General features: G+C 42.8%; 1 protein-coding gene across 2 annotated transcripts in view; it reads left to right on the forward strand.

The window, feature by feature from the left end:
* The window catches only part of PPM1B (protein phosphatase, Mg2+/Mn2+ dependent 1B), a 96,040-nt gene extending 91,470 nt beyond the window's left edge, over positions 1-4,570 (forward strand). Inside the window, exon 7 of one of the 2 annotated variants that reach the window (XM_077813855.1) lies at positions 2,727-4,570. In XM_077813855.1, coding sequence (XP_077669981.1) covers positions 2,727-2,756 — 30 coding nt within the window. In that variant the 3' untranslated portion in view covers positions 2,757-4,570. Of the gene's footprint in view, positions 1-591; positions 1,680-2,726 lie in introns of those variants that run through there. The other variant, XM_077813852.1, reaches the window with a different exon arrangement.
* The last annotated feature ends 22,368 nt before the right edge of the window (positions 4,571-26,938 follow it).

Genomic DNA, 26,938 nt, shown 5'->3' on the forward strand with positions numbered 1-26,938 from the left:
TGAATTCTGATACTACAGCATCCATTGTTGGCAGTTAACATTTTTTAATTAAGCTGTTCACATAGGGTGTATATTGCTACTGAATCAGTAGTACTTTACATTTTAAAATATTGACTCAGTGGCTAGTGTAAATTTAAATGGCCGAGTTCTTCATTCTTTGGCTTTCACTGAAGTCAATGACAGTTGGCTTTCACTGAAGTCAACCAGACAGCTGTGTGCATCAAAGGACATAGTTTGAACTAAAGGCCAGTTTATTCCGGGGTCATCTTTTTGATATTGTTCTTTGTGCCTTGCATAAAGTAGATTGAAATGTTTGTCAATACTGTAAGTCATAACAGAGGCAATTTAAAGACAAGGTATTTTCTTAAATGCCCATTCTAAAATAAATAAATAAACATGGATCAAATAACTTAATTTTAAGATGCGTGTTGCTAACTTAAGGTATTTTTATATATACATAGGAGGGCATAAAGCTCAGATCTTTTCCTCAATCAGAAATGACTTTTTATGTAATGTATTTTAAAATATATGTATCATTCTAAAATATCCTAGTTTAACTACTGATTTTGGGGTCTTGAATCTTAAAAAAAGGACCCTGGCGAACCCGAGGAAAGTGGAACACAGGGGAAATTGGTGGAAGCTCTCAGGCAAATGAGAATTAATCATAGGGGCAACTACCGCCACCTTCTGGAGGAGATGCTGACTAGTTACAGGCTAGCTAAAATACAGGGAGAAGAGTGCACTGCTGAACCAGCTACAGCATCTACTTCTGATAATCTTGCTGGACCCAGTGACCCAGTGGCAGACACCCAAACAGAATCTGAGAATCATCTTGCTGAAATGCAGAGCTCTAATGAAGATTCAGGTTGAAATGAGATGAGTGATAAACAGGTGTAATCTCTTTGTGTTTCGCACAGTCGATTTGATAGCTTGACCTAGCTGTTCTAATGTATTCATATGTCAGCACATTGTTGCATCAGTTCTAAAAAGTTAGTTTGTTTGTACCTACATTTATATGTACAGACTTTTTATATGAAAAATCATCCTTTTTTGAGTAATTTAAAAGTTACTGTTTACTGTAGTTTGGATTAATAAACAAAATGTAATTACGTTTTATATTATGTGTAGCAGGAAGCAGGACATCTACATTACTGGTAGTTGGTAGTCTTAAGGTTTTACTTTTTTTAAAACCCTGTGACACCAGTGATAGGAATTTTTGACAGATGCAAAAGTGAGTTTTTCTTTGTGTTGTAAGCGCATTCCTAGTGAATGCTGAATTTTAATACTTTACATTACATATATTAATTGGCATCTTAGTCAAATACACCTTTTGTTCAAATTTATTAATTGAATTATTTCACAGCATAATATCCTACATATTGCATGTTTTTTTTGAATTGTATATAGTTCACATTATCATAGTTACAAAAATAATTATTCACTTGTTTTAGGATTTGTTATGCCACTTTTGTTTTCCTCACTGTATGGTCCTTTCAATTTAGACTGTATCCTCTGTTCAGTGTGAATATCTTACTTATTTTCTAGAGAACTGTATCCTTCACTATACCATAGGTTATAGCATAATGTATATCAGACAATAATATGTACTTAGAATTAGTGTTTAGTGTGAAGCTCTAAAAATTTGTTTACATCCAAATAAAAAATATGATGTGGAATAATATCTGTATGCATATTGACTTTATTTAAGTAATTTTGTTGATATGATGCTACCTCAAGCTTTTTGGAAGTTCATTTGAAATACTAATTATTTAGTCAAGGTTTGGAAATATTTGTAGCTACTGTTAATAACAGACAACAAAGATCGTGACACTGTTTATTAAACTAGCTATTCCTACAAATATGCTGGGAGTTTTTATCATAACTCTAATCTGTGTTCTAGCAATATTTCATAGTTTTAAATTAAACACTGCAATAAAATTGAGGTAAACGTGCTGTTGTATTTTAGGTTCTATTCCACCTTTTTTGTGATATTCCTCTTCATTGTGTGTACACACATGCACATACACACATTTAAGTAGATTCGTGTATTACTATGTTACTGTGAATCTAACTGCCTGTAGTTTATTTCTGAAATGCCATTGTCAAAAGTATGCCATTGTCAGCAGTGACAAGGTATTTTGTCACAGTTCCTATTATATATTTGGTTGCAGTTATTGAAGCACTTGCACAAAATTATAGCTTTTATCATCCAGCAAAGGTGTAAATAAAAGTTCACTACCTCAGTGAGTAAGATCCTGTGGGAACCTCTTGCTAAATTTGGATTATCTTTCAAGAGTTCAGAAATCTCCCTTAGTGTTTCACAGATTTTTATGGGTTTTGTTTTGTTTTGTTTTTTTTAAAGTAGTGGTTAGCTGATGGATTGATGGAATAATACACTAGGTGATTTGTTTAGGATTTTATTTATATTCATTGCAGTGCATTATTTTTATTGCATTCATATGTTCTGTAAGAGAAAAGCATAGCTAAGCTTTTAATCAGTTAATCATGCTGCTTCCAGAGATGAATTCCAGAGATTCTGGGGACAGAGATATATATGGAAAAAGGGATTTTGTGTATGTGTGTAAATTAGTATAGAAAACGTGGCCATTCCTTTCATTCTTTACTTGCTCGTTTTCCACTTTATTATGTTGTTCAAATTCAATTAATTATGGATGTAGTTTTTTGTATTGGTGAGTATTAATATTTTTCCTCTTCTTTTCCTGTAGGGTGCTGGAGATCTAGAAGATCCGTGGTAGCCTTACAAATCTACTAAAATGCTTTTGATTCTGGGGGAAAAAACTTAATCAGTTTTCTTCAATACAAGGGAAAAAATTTGGTGGATTTCCAACATTTTGTGAAATGGGCAGAAAGATATTAGAGTTTTCCATCACTTGTTTATTTTTGTGTTTTCTGATATTGCCACTCTTAGCATTGCCTGTATTACAGTATCTTTACCAGCCTCAGGCATACTGACTCCATCTTTGTTGAACTTTTAGCCCTAAAAACCAAGGAAAAAGTGATTCTTTCAGCAGATCAATATATGTACCTGAGGTGCATGGGATTGTAGTTGTACTCTGAAGATACATTATGGTTTAACAAAACTTAACATATAAGCATGAAAGAGTACAAATAATTGTATGAGACATTACTTATTTCACTTTACCAAGTTGGAAGGCTTTTGCAGCTCTGTGGCTTGGAAGTAATTTCAGTTGGGCAATATGGAATAGGATTTGTATTTTTTTTTTTTTTTTTAATTTCCAGTTTTACCTGTATTACCAGACTGTTAGGTTTCCCTACAGTGTCCAAATTGTGATATGTTGCCTACTGCTTGCTTGATGATAAATGTATTTGGCAATAATAGAAGAAGATTTTAGGCGTCTAAAACTAATAAGAATTTTACGCACGTGTACAACACATCCTTAAACTCTTTCTAGGAAAAAAAAAACTTTTAAAACCAAACTGATTAATTTATGGTTAGATGTAATTTAATTTGACATCTCACTCACTGCTGCAGGTTTTTTTTAAATGCTGAAAATTTGCCTTTATTATAATGTAAAATGTGATTTTTGTTCCACATGTGGTTTTCTATAGTTTCCTCTAATTTTTCATCTTAAGATACAGACAGAAGTCTTGTGTAATATGAATATAATTTTTAATTGTTTGCATTATTTTCAAAGCTCAAATTTATCACTTTGAGATTACTATAAATACAGTTAAAATTATCTATTTTAAATCTAAGAAAATATTAGAGATATTTTCATGGGTTCAGTGACCTTTCATTTTATAAACAATGGGCATGGTACAGAGTGGCTGTCATGTAAGGTACTTGAAGATTCTTAGTTTAATTCTATTTTTGCAATAACCTTGATTTTTTTTCTGAATTCTTTTGAGTTGTGCATGTATTGAGTCCAGTAGATGCTAAAAAGAGAGAAGAGTAAAGTATTTATCTAAAAAAAAAAAAAAAAAAGCTATTGGGGAGGGGAAACAATGAATGTATCCATCTGTACATGCTTTACATGCTGTGGATGCCTTGTAAACATTTTCCTATTTGTTTAAACTGTGTTTCAGCGAGGATGTAATTGCCCTTGTGTGTAGTTTAAGCTAATGACAGTCATCAACTGGTTTTGTGTGAAATGGAATTCATGCTATTTTTCTGTAACTTTATCCCCATGCTGAGTCTGTAAAAACACACACACACACTCACTGGTGCCTATGGGCAGCTTTCCCAATCATTTTGATTCATTGTGTATCTGATTTTTTTTTGTTTTGTTTTGTTTTTTGTTCTAGAGAGGATTATTGCCACAATATATTTTATTTATTCATTAGATTTTAGCCTTGTAAGTTAAATTGTTCTAAATGATGATGTTAACAGATATTTGTCCCTTTGCTGGGTTTTTGGGGTTGTTAAAAGATAGGGAATGAAGAATGCAAAATGGTTTATTGTTCAGACTGTCCTCTCTGGTCCAACCCTGTACTGATAGTACCTTCCCAGTATGATATTGTGATGTTTCATACAATACAGTGAACATAACCAACTTGTTATCTTCAATAAAGGATTGCTAAAACCGTGTGATACACTGCTATTTTGTGCAGAAAGGATTTATTCCGAAAAGGTAGAAAGTTTGATTATCTTTGCTTTTGTGTAATTTTAAATATTCACTTTTGGTTTTGCTGCCTATATATGTATATTGACAATGACAAGACTTCAGGGTTAGTCCTTTGGTGACATACAAAACCAAAAATCTCTGAATAGGTACTTCTGTCACAGAATGGTACAAACAGTGGGATGAATTTGGCTTTGTAACTGCCATCAACTTTTCACCTTAGTTTAGTTGTGATTTTATCTATTATTCTAGAGTTTGGAGAGTGTGAAATCAAGTCTGATAAGAACATCAGATGGAGTTTAAAAACAAAAAAAAGTGATCAGGATTTGAATTTTAGCCATAAATTCATGGAAGATCCCCAGCTGCATCTGCAAAATTGAGACAAACTGTCCAAATGTAACAGCTTGACAATCTCAGGGTAAATCTGTGGCTTCCAACAGTGGTTTAATACTTTCTGGTGAAGTACTAGGTAGAAGTTACTCTCTAGCAATAAAAATAAAAAATCTCCACAAAGATGTTACAGGTAAATAGTAATTAATTTTGGCCACCTATTAAATGTTTACACTGTAGTGGAATGGTGTGGGAGAGGGTGAGAATAACAAGATGACAATTTTGTTATTTCAGATGCAGAGCTTGTTGTAATTGCATGGATGAAGTTTTAGTCTGGAATACAGATACCTGCATCTCATCATTGTCCAAATCAGAAGCCATTTTATCTGATGCCAGATTTGGCCCATTTGTGCAGACTTCTGGCTGTCACAATAATCAGGGCCATTTTTCTCAGAAGAGATCTTAATCCTTTCCAGCAGTTTCCCAGGTTGAGATTCTAAAACAGGCGTTTCACATAAATTTCAAATCCTGAACTTAGTCAGGAGAAAGTGCAGCCATAGTGTTCATGAATGGCTCTTAGCATGACCCGGATTCTGAGCCAGAAAACATTTAATTTTATAAGCTTTGTTTTATTTTATTTTGGTCAGATCTGTTTGTAGAATGCAATCTTTGTCCTGAACAGTTGATTAACTAGCAATTTTAATTCCTTTTTACATTGCAGTAGGAAAACTTGCATTTCTTCTGATAGGCCCCATTTCTGCAGTGACTTATATTTATACTTAACAATGTATTGTGAATAGCCTTATTGAAGTCAATAGGACTACTCAGTTTCTGTAAAATAAAGCATGTGTAGAAGGCTTTGCAAGACAGTGCGTTAGTCCATACAACTACTTCACAAATGTAAAATAGGTCGTCCTTTCCCTCAGATACAGATGTTTATGCATCTGCTTTTTCAGGAATTATGCCATTAGACGTTCTTGTGCTTTTGGTTGTTGGGTTTAGTGTGTGCTTGCTGGTTGGTGGCAGAAGATTAGATGATCTGGGGTCCTTTCTGGCCTTAAGCTCTGACTGTGACTTGGACACCAGATATGTTTTGTCACTAGGGCTGTCAAGTAATCGCAGTTAACTCACACGATTAACTCAAAAATTTAATCGTGATTAATTGCACTGTTAAACAATAGAATACCAATTGAAATGTATTAAATATTTTTGGATGTTTTTCTACATTTTCAAATATATTGATTTCTATTACAACACAGAATACAAAGTGTACACTGCTCACTTTGTATTATTTGTTTTGATTACAAATATTTGCACTGTCAAAATTATAAACAAGAGAAATAGTATTTTTCAATTCATTTCATACAAGTACCATAATGCAGTCTCTGTATTGTGAAAGTGCAATTTACAAATATAGATTATTTTTTTTTGTTATATAACTGCACTCAAAAACAAAACAATGTAAAACTTTAGAGACTACAAGTCCACTCGGTCCTACTTCTTGTTCAGGCAATCTCTAAGACAAGTTTGTTTACATTTACGGGAGATACTGCTGCCTACTTCTTATTTACAATGTCACCTAACAGTGAGAATAGATGGTCGCATGGCACTTTTGTAGCCAACGTAGCAAGGTATTTACATGCCAGATACACTAAATATTTTTATGCCCCTTCATGCTTTGGCCACCATTCCAGAGGACATGCTTCCATGCAGATGATGCTCCTTTTAAAAAAAAAAAAAAAAATACATTAATTAAATTTCTGACTGAACTCTTTGGGGGAGAGTTGTATGTCCCCTGTTCTGTTTTTCCCGCATTCTGCCATATATTTCATGTTGTAGCAGTCTTGGATGATGACCCAGCACATGTTTGTTTTAAGAACACTTTCACTGCAGTTTTGACAAAATGCAAAGAAGGTACCAATGTGAGATTTCTAAAGATAGCTACAGCACTTGACCCAAGGTTTAAGAATCTGAAGTGCCCTCCAAAATCTGAGGGATGAGGTGTGAAGCATGCTTTCAGAACCCGAACCACCAAAAAAGAAAATCAGCCTTCTGCTGGTGACATCTGACTCAGATGATAAAAATGAACATGCATTGGTCCGCTCTGCTTTGGATCGTTATTGAGCGGGACCCATCATCAGCATGGATGCATGTCCTCTGGAATGGTGGTTGAAGCATGAAGAGACATATGAATCTTTAGTATATCTGGCATGTAAATATCTTGCAAAGCCAGCTACAACAGTGTCATGCAAACGCCTATTCTCACTTTCAGGTGACATTTTAAACAAGAAGCATCTCCTGCAAATTGTAGCCAAACTTGTTTGTCTGAGTGATTGGCTGAAGAAGGACTGAGTGGACTTGTAGGCTCTAAAGTTGTACATCGTTTTGTTTTTTAATGCAGTTATTTTTTCGTACATGATTCTACATTTGTAAGTTGAACTTTCATGGTAAAGAGATTGCACTACAATATTTGTATTAGGTGAATTGAAAAATACTTCTTTTGTTTTTACTGTACAAATATTCGTAATCCAAAATATAAAGTGAGCACTGTACACTTTGTACTGTGTTGTAATTGAAATCAATATATTTGAAAATGTAGAAAAGATCAAAAAATATTTAAATAAATGGTATTCTATTGTTTAACTGCTCAATTAATTGCATGATTAATCAAGAGTAATTTTTTAAATCACACGATTAATCGCTATTTTTAAATCACTTTACAGCCTATTTATCACACCTTAGCTTACCCAGAATTATTCTTTAAGTGAACATGCCTCTAAAGTGGTTGTGATCTCAAAATAACTTGGTTTTCTTTTATAGTGTTATAGTAGTTGGAAAATATGCTCATCTTTGACTTCCACCTTGGTGTGAGAAAAAGCTAGAGGTCTGACATTGCTTACTCTAATCACCAATTTGTTCATTTATTCAATCTAAAGCTGCGTTGGGCAGCTAACTAACAAATGTGATTTTTATTGTATTCTTCTAACAATACCATAATGGAAATATCCTGAGACAAGGATGAAGAGAATTGTGCATGGACTCCTCATGGGGCGAAGTGTCATTCCAACTTAAGAAATTTGTGTTCATGCTAAAGAAGTACAACTCACTTTGCTTGCTTCATATGTGAATGTTTTCAGATAGCTTGTAGCTTGTCATGGAGTGCACTGGAGATTGTATTGTCTGGATCTGATAGTTTTGATTTAACTATGAAAATAAAATAATCAGGTGTCTTGGTTAAGCATATAAAATTAAATAAGGAATAAAACAATAAGAAACTAATGCAACTGTTGCTACATTATGACCCCATTCCTGGAAAGGTTTACTGTATGTTTACATTTACGTGTACAAGTACTCCTCTTGACTTTAGTGGAGCTACTCATGTGCTTACGCATGAGTCAGCCTTTGCAGATTGGGCCAAAGTGCATATTAACTTTATGGTAACTTTGGTTATCAGGAATCTTGACACAAACACTAATGCTAAATTTTGAAGAATTTGTGGTTATTGCTGCTAACGTATTGCAATAACATCGGTCCATATCCATGCATACAAAGACAAGAGTCCCTGTGCTGTGGAGCTCACAATATAAGAGAAGCAGCATAAGTAGGAAAGGAGAAATGACACACTCAAAGTGTTTAAATCATCAATACTCCAAATGCTGACCCACCTTGCCAGTTGGCTAACTTCTTGTGGACACCATGCATGAAGTGAGTTTTGAGGGGAAAACTTCAGCTGAGAGCCTACTCATGCCATTAGCCCCAGTCATTGATCTGATCATTTAGTATGAAGTAAGAAAAATGTGTTGGATCCTCAAAGGCCAAATCCTGCAATTTTGGTAATTAAAAATTCATAACTAAGTCAATGGGAATTTTGGATCCGTGTGGAATGTGGATTCAGCCACAGGTGATACTTTTGAAAGAGCTTGTTGCGTCCACTTTAAACTGTGACATTTACTACTTAGTTAATGGAAAATGTACTCCAAATTTTAGTTTTACACTTGTTCATTTAAAAACAGAAAATGGGAGAGAACTTTGAAGTTTTAACAGACACAATATGAATCAACTTCACAAGTCCTACATTTCCTTTTAAGGTGTCAGGTCGTCCTGGACTGAAATGACATAAAGAATGGAAGCGCCAACAACAAAATTAGATATACAAAACTTAACTTGTGCCTTTCCTTCTAAAATGAGTTCTGTTACCCATCTACAAGCACGTGGATATAATTACAATGCAGTATTTTAAACAAAAAAAGGACAATCCCTCAAAGCAAACTACCTCCAACTCAGCCTCTGGGCAGGTGTTTGCTTGAAATTGCCTTCTAGGATCCCTTCAAAAGTTAGCCATTTGGACTGTATTCAGGTAGGGATTGAAGGCAATTCCAGTAAAATCTTTCCAATGGTATCTAAAGCTACAGATAGATCTAAATGTATGATCATGAGCCACCCCTTTTATTACTAGGGGATATCATGCTTGATTAAAAGGAGTTTAGCCTTGTGTGCAGCGGAATCAAAAAAGCTAACAGAGTGTTGGGAATCATTGAAAAAGGGATCGATAATAAGACCGAAAATATCATATTGCCTCTATATAAATCCCTGGTATGCCCACATCTTGAATACTGCATGCAGATGTCGCCCCATCTCAAAAAAGATATATTGGAATTGGAAAAGGCTCAGAAAAGGGCAACAAAAATGATTAGGGGTATGGAGCAGCTTCCGTATGAGGAGAGATTAATAAGACTGGGACTTTTCAACTTGGAAAAGAGACAACTAAGGGGGGATATGATTGAGGTGTATAAAATCATGATTGGTGTGCAGAAAGTAAATAAGGAAGTGTTATTTACTCATAACACATGAACTTTGGATCACCAAATGAAATTAATATGCAGCAGGTTTAAAACAAACAAAGTGTTTTTTCACACAACATACAGTCAACCTTTTAACTCCTTGCTGGAGGATGTAAAGGCAAAGACTATATAACAGGGTTCATAAAAGAACTCGATAAATTCATGGAGGATAGGTCCATCAATGGCTACAAGCCAGGGTGGACAGGGATGGTGTCCTGAGCTCTGTTTGCCAGAAGCTGGGAATGGGTGACAGGAGATGGTTCACTTGATTACCTGTTCTGTTCATTCCCTCTAGTGCATCTGGCATTGGTCACTGTCAGAAAACAGGATACTGGGCTAGATGAACCTTTGGTATGACCCAATCTGGCCGTTCTTATGTTGATTGTATGCAGATAGAGCGGTACCTATCTAAAAATAATAGTAATAAACGTTTACCAAGTTATGCTGGTATCTGAGATACTGCAATTATTTATTTCCTACTCAAATTATTAGAGGGACATAACTGCAATATCTGCACTTGTGTGGTAATGGTAGATAAACACTGATTTATGTTTTTTTATTATTATTATTTTTTTAAAGTTAGTCACTGTCAAGTGCTGCTTCTCAAGATGAGCCAAAGGGGAACCAGAGCCACATTAACACCACAAGCCACATTCTTCTTAGAGTACATGTAGATGTGTGTGTGTTCCGCGAGCCAGAGATGGAGACTTTTTCCTAGCAGGGCCCATAGAGGGATGGCACTTATGCCTCGTGCCTGTAGCCCCTCCCCCGGCTATATGAGGTGGCGTTGCAACAACCTCCCTTCAGTTCTTTCTAACCACCCATCTGCTGGAGTCGGAGCCCTGTATGGTTGTTGCTTCACAACCTCATAATTTACCTCCTGAGCCTAGTTTTATTGCACATAGTTAATAGTGTTAGAGTAAAAGTTATAGGATATAGTATAGTGGTAGTGGAAGTGTTTCCCAGTGATACCCTCTCCAAGGTTCAAGCACTGCCCTTCATGAGGAGTGGCAATTCCCAGTGGTGACCCCCCCACACACACACGCAGTGCCTGGTCTGCCTTGGCAAAGCCCACCTTAAAGAGTGCTGATCGATCTGTAGCTTGTTCAGAAAGAGGGCTTGGGATTTTTGCCTTAAGCAGCATCTTCTTGAACAGGCCATAAGGCCTGACCCAGTACCAATGCCTTCCTTGGGCTGCAGATAACCCTCGGGGTATGAAAGTGCTGCTGCCTCCCATTTTGGGGTGGGACTTTCTCCAAAGAGGTACAGGAATTGTTCTCCATTGTCAGTGCCAAAGAAGAGGTCACATAAGACAGATTGTGAGTGCTCCAGGTCACAGGGCAAGTCTGGTGCTGGCTCCAATACATGGGTGCCTCTGACCCTTCCTCAGTACAGGGTAGGAAGGGCAGACACTCAGTACTGTCAACTCCGTTGCTGGCTTCCAGGTATCCATCAAGTCCGGTACTTACAGGAATGATGCCGGTACCGACAGTGTCTGTGATGTCAGCATACCATGTTGCAGCAGACCTCTATTCTGCCTTTCAGTTCCATCCTTGCTGCTGGTCCAAGACTTTGCAAGACTGAAAACTGCGATGGCACTTTGGCATTGCACCAGGCAGCACCCCAGAGGTTGGTATGGACACAGAACTGGAGACAGTACAAGGTTCTTTGGTGCTAGGCCCTCCCTCGGCATTGATGCAATCGACGCCACAGATGGTTCAGTGGAGGTTGTTGCTATCCTCAATGTTGAGGCATGTGGGGGCTCCAGTACTGTGGCACCAGCAATTTTGGCACCCCTGGTGCTGACTACCTTGAGAACACCGATTCTGACCTTGTTCTGGGCCCACAAATGAGCTGGATCACTTGTTGGTCCTGTCTGCAGTCACTCCTCCCATGTCTCTGAGGTCCCAAGACACCTTTGCTTCAGAGTTGTGATCCTCATCCTCCCACTCCACTTCACTGGAAGAGGTCCAAAGACCACCGGTATGGCTACCAGGATTGGCATGCAACCCAAGGCCGGGGTGGAGGCACCTGGCATGGTGCCTATTGGTCACCACTCCCTTACCCATACCAGTGGCCCTCTTGGGCTCAGTGGGAAGCTCCTGGCTCCCAGAGGTCTTTTTTATCATCCAAGTCAAAAGCATGATTACCTTCTCATGCGGTATTGGTGGCTGCAGATCAGATGCAAGTCCAGGCACCTGCAGTTGCCTTGCCTGTGGAGCTGTTGGCGTTTCCCTGTCCAGAGATGCTGCCTCTGGAGCAGGCTCTGCCTTTGGCCCAGCCAACAGCTTCGTCTTCATCCCAGGACAATGTGGTGTTGCCTGGTTCGTCCTCCTCTTCTACCCGGAGGACTTCAAGGTTTATGTTGGGTGGCCTTGTTTCTTGGTATTCAGGTGAAATTTCTCCAGGAGAATACCCATAAACTTGTAGATACTCTCCAGCCCTCTCTCCTTGGGAGAGTTGCCCTTCTAATTAATGAGGTGCTCCTTGAACCTGTGATGGCTCCTTGGAGTACGCCAGCCTTGGTGCTGCCAGTGGCCAAGCACTTGGAGAAGCACTATGTTGTACCTGTACAGGGATATCAGGGGTTTTATTCCTATCCAACCCCAAAGTCCTTGGTGGTCCTGGCAGTGAACAACTGAATCCAGCAGGTCAGGTTCAAGTCCTTCCCCAAGGACAGAGACTCAAAGTGCCTGGAGTTTTTGGGCAGAAAGATATACACCTCCTCTTCACTTCAGATGAGTATCACGAACCAGCAAGCTTTGCTGGCCAAATATGACTTTTTTTCATTTGGTTGGCTGATGCCAATTTTGAGGAGCAGTTGCCTGAGGCTTCCCAAAATGAATTTTGGGCATTTGTCACTGAGATATGTTTGGTGGCTAAAATGTCTCTGCAGTTTGCCTTTGATGTGCAGACACTTATGCCAGGATGATGGTCTCAACAATTACTGTAAGGGCAGCTTCCTGGCTCCAGAACTCCAGAATCGCATTGGATGTCCAGCAAGCAATTGAGGACTTGCTGTTCGATGGCCAAACCTTGTTTTCAGACAAGACTGTTGAAACCTTGCATTGATTTAATGATTCAAAAGCTACGCACTACTACAGGGCACAGCAAAACAGCCATACAGGCCGCAATACCGTTTTGTGCAGCCCTTCCAACTGAGACAGCAAGATTACCCCAAGAAGAGGGATAGGTCTTACAAGAGGAAGCATTCAAGCTTGTGGCGTGGCTGTGCTGCGTACTTTCCTTTGGCACCTGCTAAGCGTCCATTTTGACTTGGTAGTCCAGAGCACTGTTCCACTTCTTCTTCTTCTTCTTCTTCCCTTGTCTCTCTTTCTCTTCTCTCCTCCTCGCCCCCCCCCCCCAATCCTTTGGGGACAGGCTGCCTGCTTTTACGATGCCTGAGTCTCTATTGTGTCGCACAGCTCAGTCCTACACACTGTCAAATTGGGTTATGCCATCCACTTCCTCTCAGTGCCCCTTCCCCACCCCCATCTCTGTCACTCTGCAGAGACCCCTCTCATGAGACACTACTCTTTGAGCAGGTCAGCTCTCTGGTAGTGTTCAGAGTGGTGGAGGAGGTTCTGAGAGTACACTGAGATTCTGCTCAGTTCTACTCCTGGTATTTCCTGATATGAAAATCCATGGGCAGGATGAGGCCCATCCTTGACTTTCGTAGACTCAACAAATTCATCAAATACGTGAGGTTCCACATGATCAATCTTATCAGCTGTCCGCCCTGCTTTTCTCAGAATGACTGATTCACTGTTCTGAACCTTCACGATGCTTACTTCCATGTGGCCATTCTACAAAGTCACAGGAAGTTTCTTCACTTCATGGTAAGAGACTGCCACTTTCAGAACACGGTTCTCTGATTTCCCTCTCTTCCCCCTCACCCCCCCGAGCCTTTACCAAATGCATGGCAGTGGTCATGGTGTACCTCAGGAGGCAGGGAATCCGTATCTTCCCCTACCTCAATGATTGGTTGCTGAAGGGCACCTCCAGAGAGAAGGTTGTCACCCACATCGACACCATGCTATGTTTAATCATAAGAACATAAGAACGGCCATACTGGATCAGACCAAAGATCCATCTAGCCTAGTATCCTGTTTTCCGAGAGTGGCCAATGCCAGTTGCCCCAGAGGGAATGAACAGAACAGGTAATCATCAAGTGATCCAACATCCCCTGTCACTCATTCCCTGCTTCTGGCAAAGAGAGGCTAGGGACACCATTCCTGCCCTTCCTGGCTAATAGCCATTGATGGACCTATCCTCCATGAATTTATCTAGTTCTTTTTTGAACCCTGTTATAGTCTTGGCCTTCACAACATCCTCTGGCAAGGAGTTCCACAGGTTGACTGTGCATTGTATGAAGAAACTTCCTTTTGTTTGTTTTTAAACCTGCCTATTAATTTCATTTGGTGACCCCTAGTTCTTGTGTTATGAGAAGGACCAAGTAACACTTCCTTCTTTAAAATCATGATTGATGTGGAGAAAGTATAGACCTCAATCATATCCCCCCTTAGTAGTCTCTTTTCCAAGCTGAAAAGTCCCAGTCTTATTAATTTCTCCTCATACAGAAGCCATTCCATACATCTAATAATTTTTGTTTCCCTTTTCTGAACCTTTTCCAATTCCAATATATCTTTTTTGGGATGGGGCAACCAATTCTGCATGCAGTGTTCAAGATGTGGGCGTACCATGGATTTATATAGAGGCAATATGATATTTTCTGTCTTATTATCTATTCCTTTTTTAATGATTCCCAACATTCTGTTCACCTTTTTGACTGTCGCTGCACATTGAGTGGATGTCTTCAGAGAACTATCTACAATGACTCCAAGATCTTTCTTGAGTTGTAACTGCTAATTTAAACCCCATCATTTTAGATGTATAGTTGGGATTATATTTCCAACATACATTACTTTGCATTTATCAACATTGAATTTCATCTGCCATTTTGTTGCCCAGTCACACAGTTTTGAAAGATCCTTTTGTAGCTCTTCGCAGTCTGCCTGGGACTTAACTTGAGTAGTTTTGTATCATCTGCCAATTTTGCCACTTCGCTGTTTACCCCTTTTTGCAGATCATTTATAAATATGTTGAATAGGGCTGGGCCCAGTACAGACCCCTGGGGGACACCACTATTTACCTCTCTCCATTCTGAAAACTGACCATTTATTCCTACCCTTTGTTTTCTATCTTTTAACCAGTTACCAATCCATGTTAGGTGTGTACACACTCACGTGCATGGCTGCCAGAGATTTTTACCTTAATGGTATCTGTAGGGTCGGCTCTGGTGGCCCGTGATGATTGCTGGAATGTGATTCTTGTATATAGTTATTCATAGAGTTAGTGGTTAGCTGAGTTAATGGTCCCTTACAGACGTTTCCCAGGGATGGGACATGCCCCTGTCCCTGGGCTTCAAACCGTGTTCCGCTTGTCACAAGCCTGTGATAGTCAGAGACTCTCATGGAAGCTGTCTGAAGTATGTGCTGGGAGATGAATGTTAAAGATAAGTGCAGAATTCGTAAGAACTTCAGACCAAGAATACAAAAGGACAGCGACATCCGCGTAAAAGCCCTCTTGATGGAGGTGGCTCTTAGACCAGCCTTGGAACCATTCTATCTCTGCACTGAGCACAGCTGTGTCGGTACAGAGTGCTCCATTGGCACCAGGCTTACCCCGGCACCATTCGGCTTCACCGGTGCCAAGAAAGCAGCATAGGAAACAGCAGGGGCACTCCCTGGTGTTCATCAAGGACAAGAAAGGAGTGGCAAGCAAAGAACTCGTGCTGGGCCACTTGCCCTCTCTGGAGCGGCAAGGGGCAGCCTCTCCACCAAGGGCCCTGTTCCCTCCTAGGGAACCAGCTATGACTCCTGGGAGTGGTAGGGGACCCCTACATCTGGTGCTACCTTCGACACCGGAAGCGTTTCAGGCAGCGAGGGACTTTATGGCCCTACCAGCACCGCCTACATCGTGGGATAGTCTGCCAGCTGTAGAGTCAGCAAAGGCACTTCCCTACATGGAGCTGCTTCAGTGGTCACTTGGTCATCACCGGTCCCCAAAGTCACAGCACCTCTCTATCACACCATGGCCTCAATCTCTTGCGCTGCGACTGCGATCTCTGACTCCTGCTCCCCAGGATGCCAGGGCCGTACTCCAAGCGATGATCCATGGCCGCATCTGAGAAGTGGTCCACAGCACTGCCTGCACCAAGGCAGGAGCCAGGCTCAGGCTCTGACATTGGTACCAAAGGGCAAGTGTCCACAGACATAGGAGATGCCTCTGATTTGTAGTGGGCCAATGCCATTACAAATTCACGGCACTGCCCTTCGGCCTTTCGTCTGCTCCGAGGGTCTTCACAAAGCATAGTGCGCTAGTGGCCACTTAACTGAGACGTCGAGGGGTGCAGATCTACCCATACTTTGACGACTAGCTTGTGAGTGGCAAAGCACAAGTCCAGATTCTAAGCATCATCAATCTGATGCAGGCCACCTGTAGGGATCCTGGGCCTGCTTATAAACTAGCAGAAATCAATTCTGCACCCTGTTCAGTGGATAAGAGTTTATAGGAGCAGTACTCGATTTGACCCAGGCCAGGGCCTTGCTGCCAGAGTCCCGGTTCTGAGCCATGTCGGACCTCATCACGCATGTCAGAGCCTATCCCCTCATGACCACCTATGTATGCCTCAAGCTGCTGGGCCATATGGCAGCATGTACTCAGGTGGTCTGTCATGCGCGTCCATGCCTCAGACCCCTGCAGACATGGCTGGTGTCAGTCTATGCTCCCAGCAGGCACAATTTGGACCTGGTGGTCACAGTCCCATCTTACATCCTGTCATTCCTGGCTTGGTGGACAGACCCTTGATTGGTGTTGGAAGGAATTCCCTTTGTGGCCCCATCTCCATCGGTGACGTTGATCTCTGGCGCTTTGGATCTGGGGTGAGTAGCCCACCTAGACAACCTCAGTACCCAAGATCTTTGGTCACAGAAAAAGCATTCCCTCCATATAAATGTCGGGGAACTCAAGGTGATACGCTTGGCCTGCTAGGAGTTTCTTCCCTGTCTGATGGGCAGAGTGGTTCAAATCCTGATGGACAATACCACCGTGATGTTCTACATCAACAAGCAAGGTGGAGCTTGCTCATCAGCCCTGTGCCAAGAGACTCTCCGGTTATGGGACTTCTGTGTACAGTACACCATTCATCTTATGGCTTCACATCTCCCAGCGGCCAGGAATGCCCTGGCAGATCTCCTCAGCAGGTTCTTCTTGTCTCACCACAAGTGGTCACTCCACCCAGAGGTGGTCAGCATGATCTTACAGAGGTGGGGGACTCCTCAGGGGGACCTGTTTGCGTCCAAGGAGAACAGAAAGTGTCAGCAGTTCTGCTTGATCTACAGGGTCTCCAGAGGTTCCCTATCTGACGCCTTCTTTCTTCCGTGGACAGAGACACTACTATACACCTTCCCACTGGTCCTCTTGAAGATCAAGTGGGACAGGGCAAAGGTAATCCTGTTACCTCAGGCATGGCCATGTCAACACTGGTTTGGCACACTGTTAGAGCTTTCGATAGCGATCCCGTTAGAGCTTCTTCTCTGGCCAGACTTACTCTCACAGAACCACGGTTGTCTGCTGCACCTGAACCTAGTGTCCCTGATGGCGTGGCTGCTGCATGGTTGAATGCGGAGGAACAAGCATGCTCGGCGCAAGTTCAGCAAGTCCTGATGGGTAGTAGAAAGCCCTCCACCAGGGCGACCTACCTAGCCATATGGAAGCGCTCTATATTCTGGGCCTCAAACTGAAACCTTTCTCCTTCCCAGGCCACAGTACAATCCATCTTGGACTACCTGCTACATCTCAAGTACCAAGGGCTGGCCCTCTTGTCAATTAAGGTTCACCTGGAGGCCATCTTGGCCTTCCACCCTCCAGTCCAGGGTAAATCAGTCTTCTTTCATGACATGACAGTCAGGTTCCTAAAAGATCTGGAGAGGCTTGACCCTATCCCACCTTGGGAGCTGAAAAGCTCACAGGGGCCCTCTTTTGAGCCGTTAGCTTCTTGCTCTCTCTGCTTCTCATGGAAGGTCTCCTTCCTGGTGGCAATTACTTGAGCCCAAAGGGTCTCTGAGATTAGAGTGCTGACATCAGAACTCCCCTATATGGTGTTCTACAAGGACAAGGTCCTGCTGCGGCCCCACCCAGCCTTCTTACCAAAGATGGTGTTGCAGTTCTACAATACTCCGGACATATTTCTTCTGGTGTTCTTTCCAAAATCTCACAAACCAAGCAAGGAACGTAGGTTACATATTCTGGATGTTAGATGGGCCTTGGCCTTCTGCATCAAAAGAACTAGACAACTCTTCATCGCAGCGGCAGAGAGGATAAAAGGCCAGTTTTCTCTCAGAGGATCTCTTTATGGATAACCGCCTGTATCAGGTTCTGCTGTGAACAAAGGTATTGCCACACCGCTTATAAACAGTGCCCACTTCTGCAGATTTTTCATGTTCATTTCCTCCCTTATTTCAACATTTGTAACTTTTTATTTCTTGCTTAACAAATAAATATATCAGTGATAATATGAAGAGCATCAGTCATCTCATAAGAGAGAGATTGAGACCATTTCCCACAGGGAAGTAAGAAAAATACGCAACTTAGACACCTTCCTGGCAAGGGAATCTTAGTGAAGATATCTTAGCCAGTTGAGCCAGCTTGGTTAAATAGGCCCAGTGCCTTAAAAAGAACTCTTTATATATAAAAGATGTTTTAGAAATATCTGAACAGTGGAAAAGGGGATCCCAATAGGGAAAATTTGAGAACCCTTGTGCATGTGGACATAACTACAAAAATATTAAATGGAAAGTTGTACAGTAACTCCTCACTTAATGTTCTCCCACTTAATGTTGTTTCAAAGTTAAGTCGCTGCTCTATTAGGGAACATGCTTTTTTAAAGTTGTGCAATGCTCCCTTATAAAGTTGTTTGGCTGCCTGCTCTGTACACTGCATGTAAGATTTTGTGGAAGAGCAGCGATTTTACAAGGGAGAATTGCACAAGTTCCTCTTCTCCACCTCCTCCCCCTCTCTCCCAGTGCTTCACCCACTGCCAGACAGTTGTTTGGTGGTGCTTAGGACTTTCTGGGAGGGAGGGAGAGGAGTGGGGAAGCCCCACATCTCCACTCCTCCCCCTCCCTCCCAGAAAGTCCTAAGCCCGCCAAACAGCTGTTTGGCAGTGCTTAGGACTTTCTGGGGGTGGGGAAGGCGCGGGGATGCAGTGTACTCAGGACAGGAGGTGGAATGCGGGTGGGAAGAGGTGGGCCTGGAGTGGAGCAGGGACTGGAAGAGGCGGGCCTGGAGCATCCCCCAGCAAGGTCGGCATCTGTTCTTCTCCAGGTAAGCCTCACTGCTGCTGTGAAGATGCTTCCTAGCCTTCTTGCCTGCAGCAGGCTGTGCCTGTGTGGGGTAACCAGGGGCACTTCCCAACCACAGAACAGTACTGTACTGTACAGTATATAATGCCTTTTGTCTGCCCCCCAAAAATTTCCTTGGAACCTAACCCCCTGCATTTACATTAAATCTTATGGGAAAATTGGATTAGTTTAACATCGTTTCACTTAAAGTTGCATTTTTCAGGAACATAACTACAACGTTAAGTGAGGAGTTACTATATATGTTTCATTGTGACTTGTGAAGCATAGGATTATATTACACAACAGTGACTCTAGAATCTCTTCTCCTTCACCCCTCAGTTCTGGACTGGTTGAAAGACTTTAGTGTAGCAGCTATGGGAAAAGCTGCTGATATATAACAAACAGAGGCTGAGAATTCTCAAGAATATTATTTAGTTATAGGCATGTCTGTCACTTATCATTGTAGTTTAGTTATAGGCATGTCTGTCACTTATCATTGTAGTATCTGAGTGTTTGAATACTGTGGAAAAAGATGAACAAAAATAAGTATGTACTACATTAATACTAATTAAACATGGGCAGAATAATCCCTGTTGTAATGCCATTGCCTTCAGTGGAGTTCCACAACGGATGAATTTGGCCAGTGATAGGGTGACAAGATAAGTGTGAAAATTGGGAGTGGGGGAGGGGAGTATAATGTATATAAAACAAAGCCCCTAATATCATGATTTTCTCGATAATATCTGGACGTCTGGTCACCCTAGCCAACGATGTCCAAAAATGATAGACTTTATGTAGCAACACAGGGAGAGTGAAGTTTCGTGTAAGCTTGAAAGCTTGTCTCTCTCACCAACAGAATTTGGTTCAATAAAAGATATCTTATCCACCTTGTCTCCTGATATCCTGGGACCAGCACAGCTACAACAACACTACATACAGATTTTTTTTAGGCAATCTTTCCCTGCAACCCGTTGAAAAACGCACTTGAATGGGCAATTAAATCCTGCCAGGAAATGAGTCTGACATTCCCACTGAAGAGGCAGACGACTTCTTGAATTTTCACCAAACAGAACTCTCATGTGCACAAGTGGTTGCAGGATTGGACCCTTAAACTGTGTATATGAAATGTCTATGAAAGATGAAACCCTTTTTTCCTCTAGTTTAATTGCTCATGGATTACTTTTGCCTGCAATATTTAGAATAATCAGCAACCATTTGATAAGTAGTGCTGGAAGGGAATTTAGTTTTCTTTTTTCCCCTTTTCATCAGTATTTCCCAGTTAAATTCAACTGTCTTGATAAGGTAGCTTGGAATACCACTGCAAAGTCAGTCTGAGAGATCATATTGTTAAGTGTTTGGGGATTAGTGCATAATGAATAAATGTCATCTCAGATTACTAACCTATAATGAGTGCATTCTTTGTTTCTTCTCTTTATTTTCTGGAGGGCAGGGGGGCTTGGAATGTTATTTTAATATACACTTGCTGAGGTTTCTTTATCGCCTCCCCCCCATTAGACTATAAGACTAATAATAATAAAACTCAGTGCTCTACTTCTGGATCTGCTCCCAAGTACTACTTATATTGCTCTGTCTCTTTATACTGTATTCATCACTGTGGGATGGGTATTTATACCTATGTGTGATATCTGAGTACTCTCTAGAGGACACAAGTTTGACATTACAACTTTGCACTTTAAAGACAGAAACCTTGATGTAATGGAGTAATTATGAAGGATGGATTTTTTAGAGGGGATGATACTTTGTGCTTTTGTAATGACAAAGCACTGTACAGACACTAACTAACACTCACAACATTCATATGAGCTAGGTTAGTAAGTATTATTATCCCTATTTCCCAGATGGAGAGACTGGGACCTGGGATAATTTAAAGATACTTTTATGAGGTCGCTACAAAATTTAGGACTCTGTCTCTCCTAATCCCATGTGTAGTCCACTTGAATGTTTTACCTTTCAAGAAGATAAACGATGCAAGGACATAACCCAAACTGAACATACTAAATTCAGGGCATTTAAGTATTTACATCAGAAATAAATAGATTCAGATACACTCTTCTGGGTGTTTGTGCTTTTACTATTTATAACAAACAGGAAGAAGGCATATAAATACACTGGAGGAATTGTAATCAAGGGAATAGTTCTATACAGATCAATAACAGTACAGCAAAAAGGCAGCCAAAGCAATGCAAGATTAGGGAATTGTTATGAACCCAATTAACACAGGGCTTTTCAATACATAATTAAAAAACCAGGATATCATGGCAGTGTAGAAGATCCTGTTGAGAGGTTTTTCTTCAAGTGCTTGCCCATGTCCATTCCATGTTAAGTGTGTGCGTGCTGTGTGCACTTGTTGCCAGAGATTTTTCCTTCTGGGGTATCCATTGGGCCAGATCTAGCACCCTCTGGAAGTGCACTTATGCACCAGTGTAAGGAGAGCTACTAGCGCCGCAGCCTTTCAGTTCCTTCTTACCACCTGTGATGGTTGCTGGAACAACCCTCCTTGGTTCAGCAAGGCTTTCAGACTCCTTTGTTCATAGTAATCATAGTTCAGTGTCTATAGTTAGTATAAATAGATAGTTCCTATTGTTGAGAACAGGGCTGGCTCCAGTGTTTTTGCCACCACAAGCGGCAAAAAAAAACAAAAAACCTTGCCACGGAGGCAGAGTGATGGTGAGGCCACCGAATTGCCGCCAGCAACCGAAGAAGAGTTGTGTCCCCGCCACCGAATTGCCGCCGAGTGTGAAACGCGCTTTGACAGAGCGGCCGCCAAATTCCCGCCGCCGCCAAGGGCGGAGTGCCGCCCCAGAGCCCCATCTCCTGCCGCCCCTTTACATTTGCTGCGCCAGGCACATGCTTGGTTCGCTGGTGCCTAGAGTCGGCCCTGGTTGAGAGACTTCTTTGCCTCAGAGGCCGGTCATGGCCTGGGCTACAAGCCTTGTGCCTCCTGTGGCAAACCTATGCTTGTGACTGACCCGCACTCCAGCTGCTTAAAGTGCTTGGGGGAAACCCATGTGAGGGACAAGTGCCAGATCTGTTGGGACTTCAGACTCCTCACCAAAAAGGGCAGGGACATCAAGCTGTAAGCTATCCTCATGGAAGCCAGTGTCAGAACCGAGCCACTTCGATTCGGCACCGAGTACTTCGGTGTCAGCGTGAAGTACTCCCCCAGTGCTGAGCTCTTTCTGCACTGTTCACCATTTCTAGTGCTGAGGAAGAAGCACAAGAAGCAGCGCACTGGCAGAGGATGGTCGCCGGTTCAGAAGAGAGACAAACAGAGAGAAGGCAGCATAGTGAGACCTGTGCTGGGCCACTCTTCTGCTCCCTGGCCCATGTCGGCACCGTCAACTCCACCTAGGGGATTGATCTTCTGCTGACACCAGGAAGCCATTTCAGTGCCAGCAGCCTTACAGTGCTATTTACCTTGGGGTCTTTCCAAGCTGCTATGGACCTTCTTTCTCTGCTGGTCCCGCCAACCCAAATGGGACATCTGCCAGCTCCAGCGTCTGGAAGCAGGAGGAAACAAGGAGCATCAGGTGCCTTCCTGGCACCAGGCCATGTGGACCTTCTAGGGGCACACCTTCCCTGATTCCAGTGTCCCAATCTTCAGTGTGTTGCCAGTCCCCAGAACCTCCGCACCACATGGAGATGGAACCAGGTACCGCTCCACCATGCTCAATGAGAGAAGACTCCTCTTCAGAGTCCAAAGGGGAACCTTATGTGCCACTGAAAGCCCACCACTAGTACCCAGTGTATATGCCAACAGACTTTGGTGCTGGGCCCCTGGCCAGCGGGTCACTGGCTGACGTAGTGGCCTTACTGGAACCCCTGGGGGTTCCCCCAATAGCAGGTCCTCCCTCCAACTACTTCTGCTCAGTGGTTTCTGAGAGATGGGCTCCTGCTCCTTTCCACTTGGCACCAGACCCTGACTCCGGTACCAACCTCCAGGAGATGGCTCCAATGGATGTAGTTGAGGAAGAGGAAGGATCTCCTCCTCCTGTGCAAGCTGCCTCCTTTTCCCAGATGAGGCTGTTGCAGGTCCCAGTAGCCTGCTTCTGCAGGATGATTTCAGGGCCCATCAGGACCTTCTGAAGTGGGGTGCTGCAAACTTGGGCCTGGAAATTTGAGAAGCTCAGAGACGTTGCTCAGCCTCGTTGATACTCTGGCTGCAGCAGTTCCATCCAAGGTGGTCCTGCCCATCAATGAGGTGGTGATGGGACTAGTTAAGGCCCTGTGGCAAACTCATCCTTCTCTTCCCCCCCCCCCACCTCAAAGAGGACAGAAAAGAAGTATTATGCACCAGCAGGAAGATTTGAATACCTGTACTTACATCCCCTCACAGGATCTCTGGTGGTATCTTCAGTGAATAAAAGGGACAGGCAGGGCCAGTCAAGCGCTACCTCGAAACAAAAAGAGGCTAAGAGACTAGACCTTTTCAGAAGAAAGGTTTATTCAACAGGTAGCCTTCAACTACATATCTCCAACCAGCAAGCTTTGCTGGGGAGATACGGATTTCAATCTGTGCAACTCCTTGACTAAATTCATACAATCATAGAATATCAGGGTTGGAAGAGACCTCAGGAGGTCATCTAGTCCAACCCCCTGCTCAAAGCAGGACCAACCCCAACTAATTCATCCCAGCCAGGGCTTTGTCAAGCCTGACCTTGAAAACGTATAAGGAAGGAGATTCCACCACCTCCCTAGGTAACGCATTCCAGTGCTTCACCACCCTCCTAGTGAAAAAGTTTTTCCTAATATCCAATCTAAACCTCCCCCACTGCAACTTGAGACCATTACTCCATGTTTTGTCATCTGCTACCACTGAGAACAGTCTAGATCCATCCTCTTTGGAACCCTGTTTCAGGTAGTTGAAAGCAGCTATCAAATCCCCCCTCATTCTTCTCTTCTGCAGACTAAACAATCCCAGTTCCCTCAGCCTCTCCTCATAAGTCATGTGTTCCAGTCCCCTAATCATTTTTGTTGCCCTCCGCTGGATGCTTTCCAATTTATCCACATCCTTCTTGTAGTGTGGGGCCCAAAACTGGACACAGTACTCCAGATGAGGCCTCACCAATGTCAAAAACAGGGGAACGATCATGTCCCCCGATCTGCTGGCAATGCCCCTACTTATACAGCCCAAAATGCCATTGGCCTTCTTGGCAACAAGGGCACACTGTTGACTCATATCCAGCTTCTTGTCCACTGTAACCCCTAGGTCCTTTTCTGCAGAACTGCTGCCTAGCCCCTCGGTCCCTAGTCTGTAGCAGTGCATGGGATTCTTCCATCCTAAGTGCAGGACCCTACACTTGTCCTTGTTGAACCTCATCAGATTTCTTTTGGCCCAATCCTCTAATTTGTCTAGGGCCCTCTGTATCCTATCTCTACCCTCCAGCGTATCTACCTCTCCTCCCAGTTTAGTGTCATCTGCAAACTTGTGGAGGGTGCAATCCATGCCATCCTCTAGATCATTAATGAAGATATTGAACAAAACCGGCCCCAGAACCGACCCTTGGGGCACTCTGCTTGATACCGGCTGCCAACTAGACATGGAGCCATTGATCGCTACCCGTTGAGCCCGACGATCTAGCCAGCTTTCTATCCATTATATCTATCCATCAGCTTATAGTCCATTCATCCAGCCCATACTTCTTTAACTTGCTGGCAAGAATACTGTGGGAGACCGTATCAAAAGCTTTGGTAAAGTCAAAGAATAACACATCACTGCTTTCCCCTCATCCACAGAGCCAGTTATCTCCTCATAGAAGGCAATTAGGTTAGTCAGGCATGACTTGCCCTTGGTGAATCCATGCTGACTGTTCCAGATCACTTTCCTCTCTGCGAAGTGCTTCAAAATTGATTCCTTGGGGAGCTGCTCCTTCCAGAGACTGAGGTGAGGCTGACTGGCCTGTAGTTACCCAGATCCTCCTCCTTCCCTTTTTTAAAGATGGGCACTACATTAGCCTTTTTCCAGTCTTCCGGGACCTCCCCCGATCGTCATGAGTTTTCAAAGATAATGGCCAATGGTTCTGCAATCACATCCGCCAACTCCTTTAGCACCCTCGGATGCAGTGCATCCGGTCTCATGGACTTGTGCTCGTCCAGCTTTTCTAAATAGTGCTGAACCACTTCTTTCTCCACAGAGGGCTGATCACCTCCTCCCCATGCTGTGCTTCCCAGTGCAGCAGTTTGGGAGCTGACCGTGTTCGTGAAGACAGAGGCAAAAAAAGCATTGAGTACATTAGCTTTTTCCATCTCCTCTGTCACTAGGTTGCCTCCCTCGTTCAGTAAGGGGCCCACACTTTCCTTGGCTTTCTTCTTGTTGCTAACATACCTGAAGAAACCCTTCTTGTTACTCTTAACATCTCTTGCTAGCTGCAACTCCAAGTGTGATTTGGCCTTCCTTATTTCACTCCTGCATGCCCGAGCAATATTTTTATACTCCTCCCTGGTCATTTGTCCAATCTTCCACTTCTTGTAAGCTTCTTTTTTGTGTTTAAGATCAGCAAGGATTTCACTGTTAAGCCAAGCTGGTCACTTGCCAAATTTACTAATCTTTCTACACATCAGGATGGTTTGTTCCTGCAACCTCAATAAGGATTCTTTAAAAGACAGCCAGCTCTCCTGGACTCCTTTCCCCCTCATGTTGTTCTCCCAGGGGATCCTGCCCATCAGTTCCTGAAGGAGTCAAAGTCTGCTTTTCTGAAGTCCAGGGTCCATGTTCTGCTGCTCTCCTTTCTTCCTTGTGTCAGGATCCTGAACTCGACCATCTCATGGTCACTACCTCCCAGGTTCCCATCCACTTTTGCTTCCCCTACTAATTCTTCTCAGTTTGTGAGGAGCAGGTCAAGAAGAGCTCTGCCCCTAGTTGGTTCCTTCAGCACTTGCACCAGGAAATTGTCCCCCACACTTTCCAAAAACTTCCTGGATTGTCTGTGCACTGCTGTATTGCTCTCCCAGCTGATATCAGGGTGATCGAAGTCTCCCATGAGAACCAGGGCTTGTGATCTATTAACTTCTGTTAGTTTCCTGAAGAAAGCCTCGTCCACCTCATCCCCCTGGTCCGGCGGTCTATAGCAGACTCCCACCATGACATCACCCTTGTTGCTCACGCTTCTAAACTTAATCCAGAGACACTCAGGTTTTTCTGCACTTTCATACTGGAGCTCTGAGCAGTCATACTGCTCTCTTACATACAATGCAACTCCCCCACCTTTTCTGCCCTGCCTGTCCTTCCTGAACAGTTTATATCCATCCATGACAGTACTTCAGTCATGTGAGTTATCCCACCAAGTCTCTGTTATTCCAGTCGTGTCATAATTCCTTGACTGTGCCAGGACTTCCAGTTCTCCCTGCTTGTTTCCCAGGCTTCTTGCATTTGTGTATAGGCACTTAAGGTATCTTGCTGATCGCCCCTCTTTCTCTGTATGAGGCAGGAGTCCTCCCCTCTTGCGCCTTTCTGCTCGTGCTTCCTCCCAATATCCCACTTCTCCACTTACCTCAGGGCTTTGATCTCCTTACCCCAGTGAATCTAGTTTAAAGCCCTCCTCACTAGGTTAGCCAGCCTGCTTGCGAAGATGCTCTTTCCTCTCTTTTGTTAGGTGGAGCCCATCTCTGCCTAGCACTCCTCCTTCTTGGAACACCATCCCATGGTCAAAGAATCCAAAGCCTTCTCTCCGACACCACCTGCGTAGCCATTCGTTGACTTCCACAATTTGACGGTCTCTACCCGGGCCTTTTTCCTTCC

The sequence above is a fragment of the Eretmochelys imbricata genome, chromosome 3, assembly GCF_965152235.1.
Source record: "Eretmochelys imbricata isolate rEreImb1 chromosome 3, rEreImb1.hap1, whole genome shotgun sequence".
In the NCBI taxonomy this organism is placed as follows: domain Eukaryota; kingdom Metazoa; phylum Chordata; order Testudines; family Cheloniidae; genus Eretmochelys; species Eretmochelys imbricata.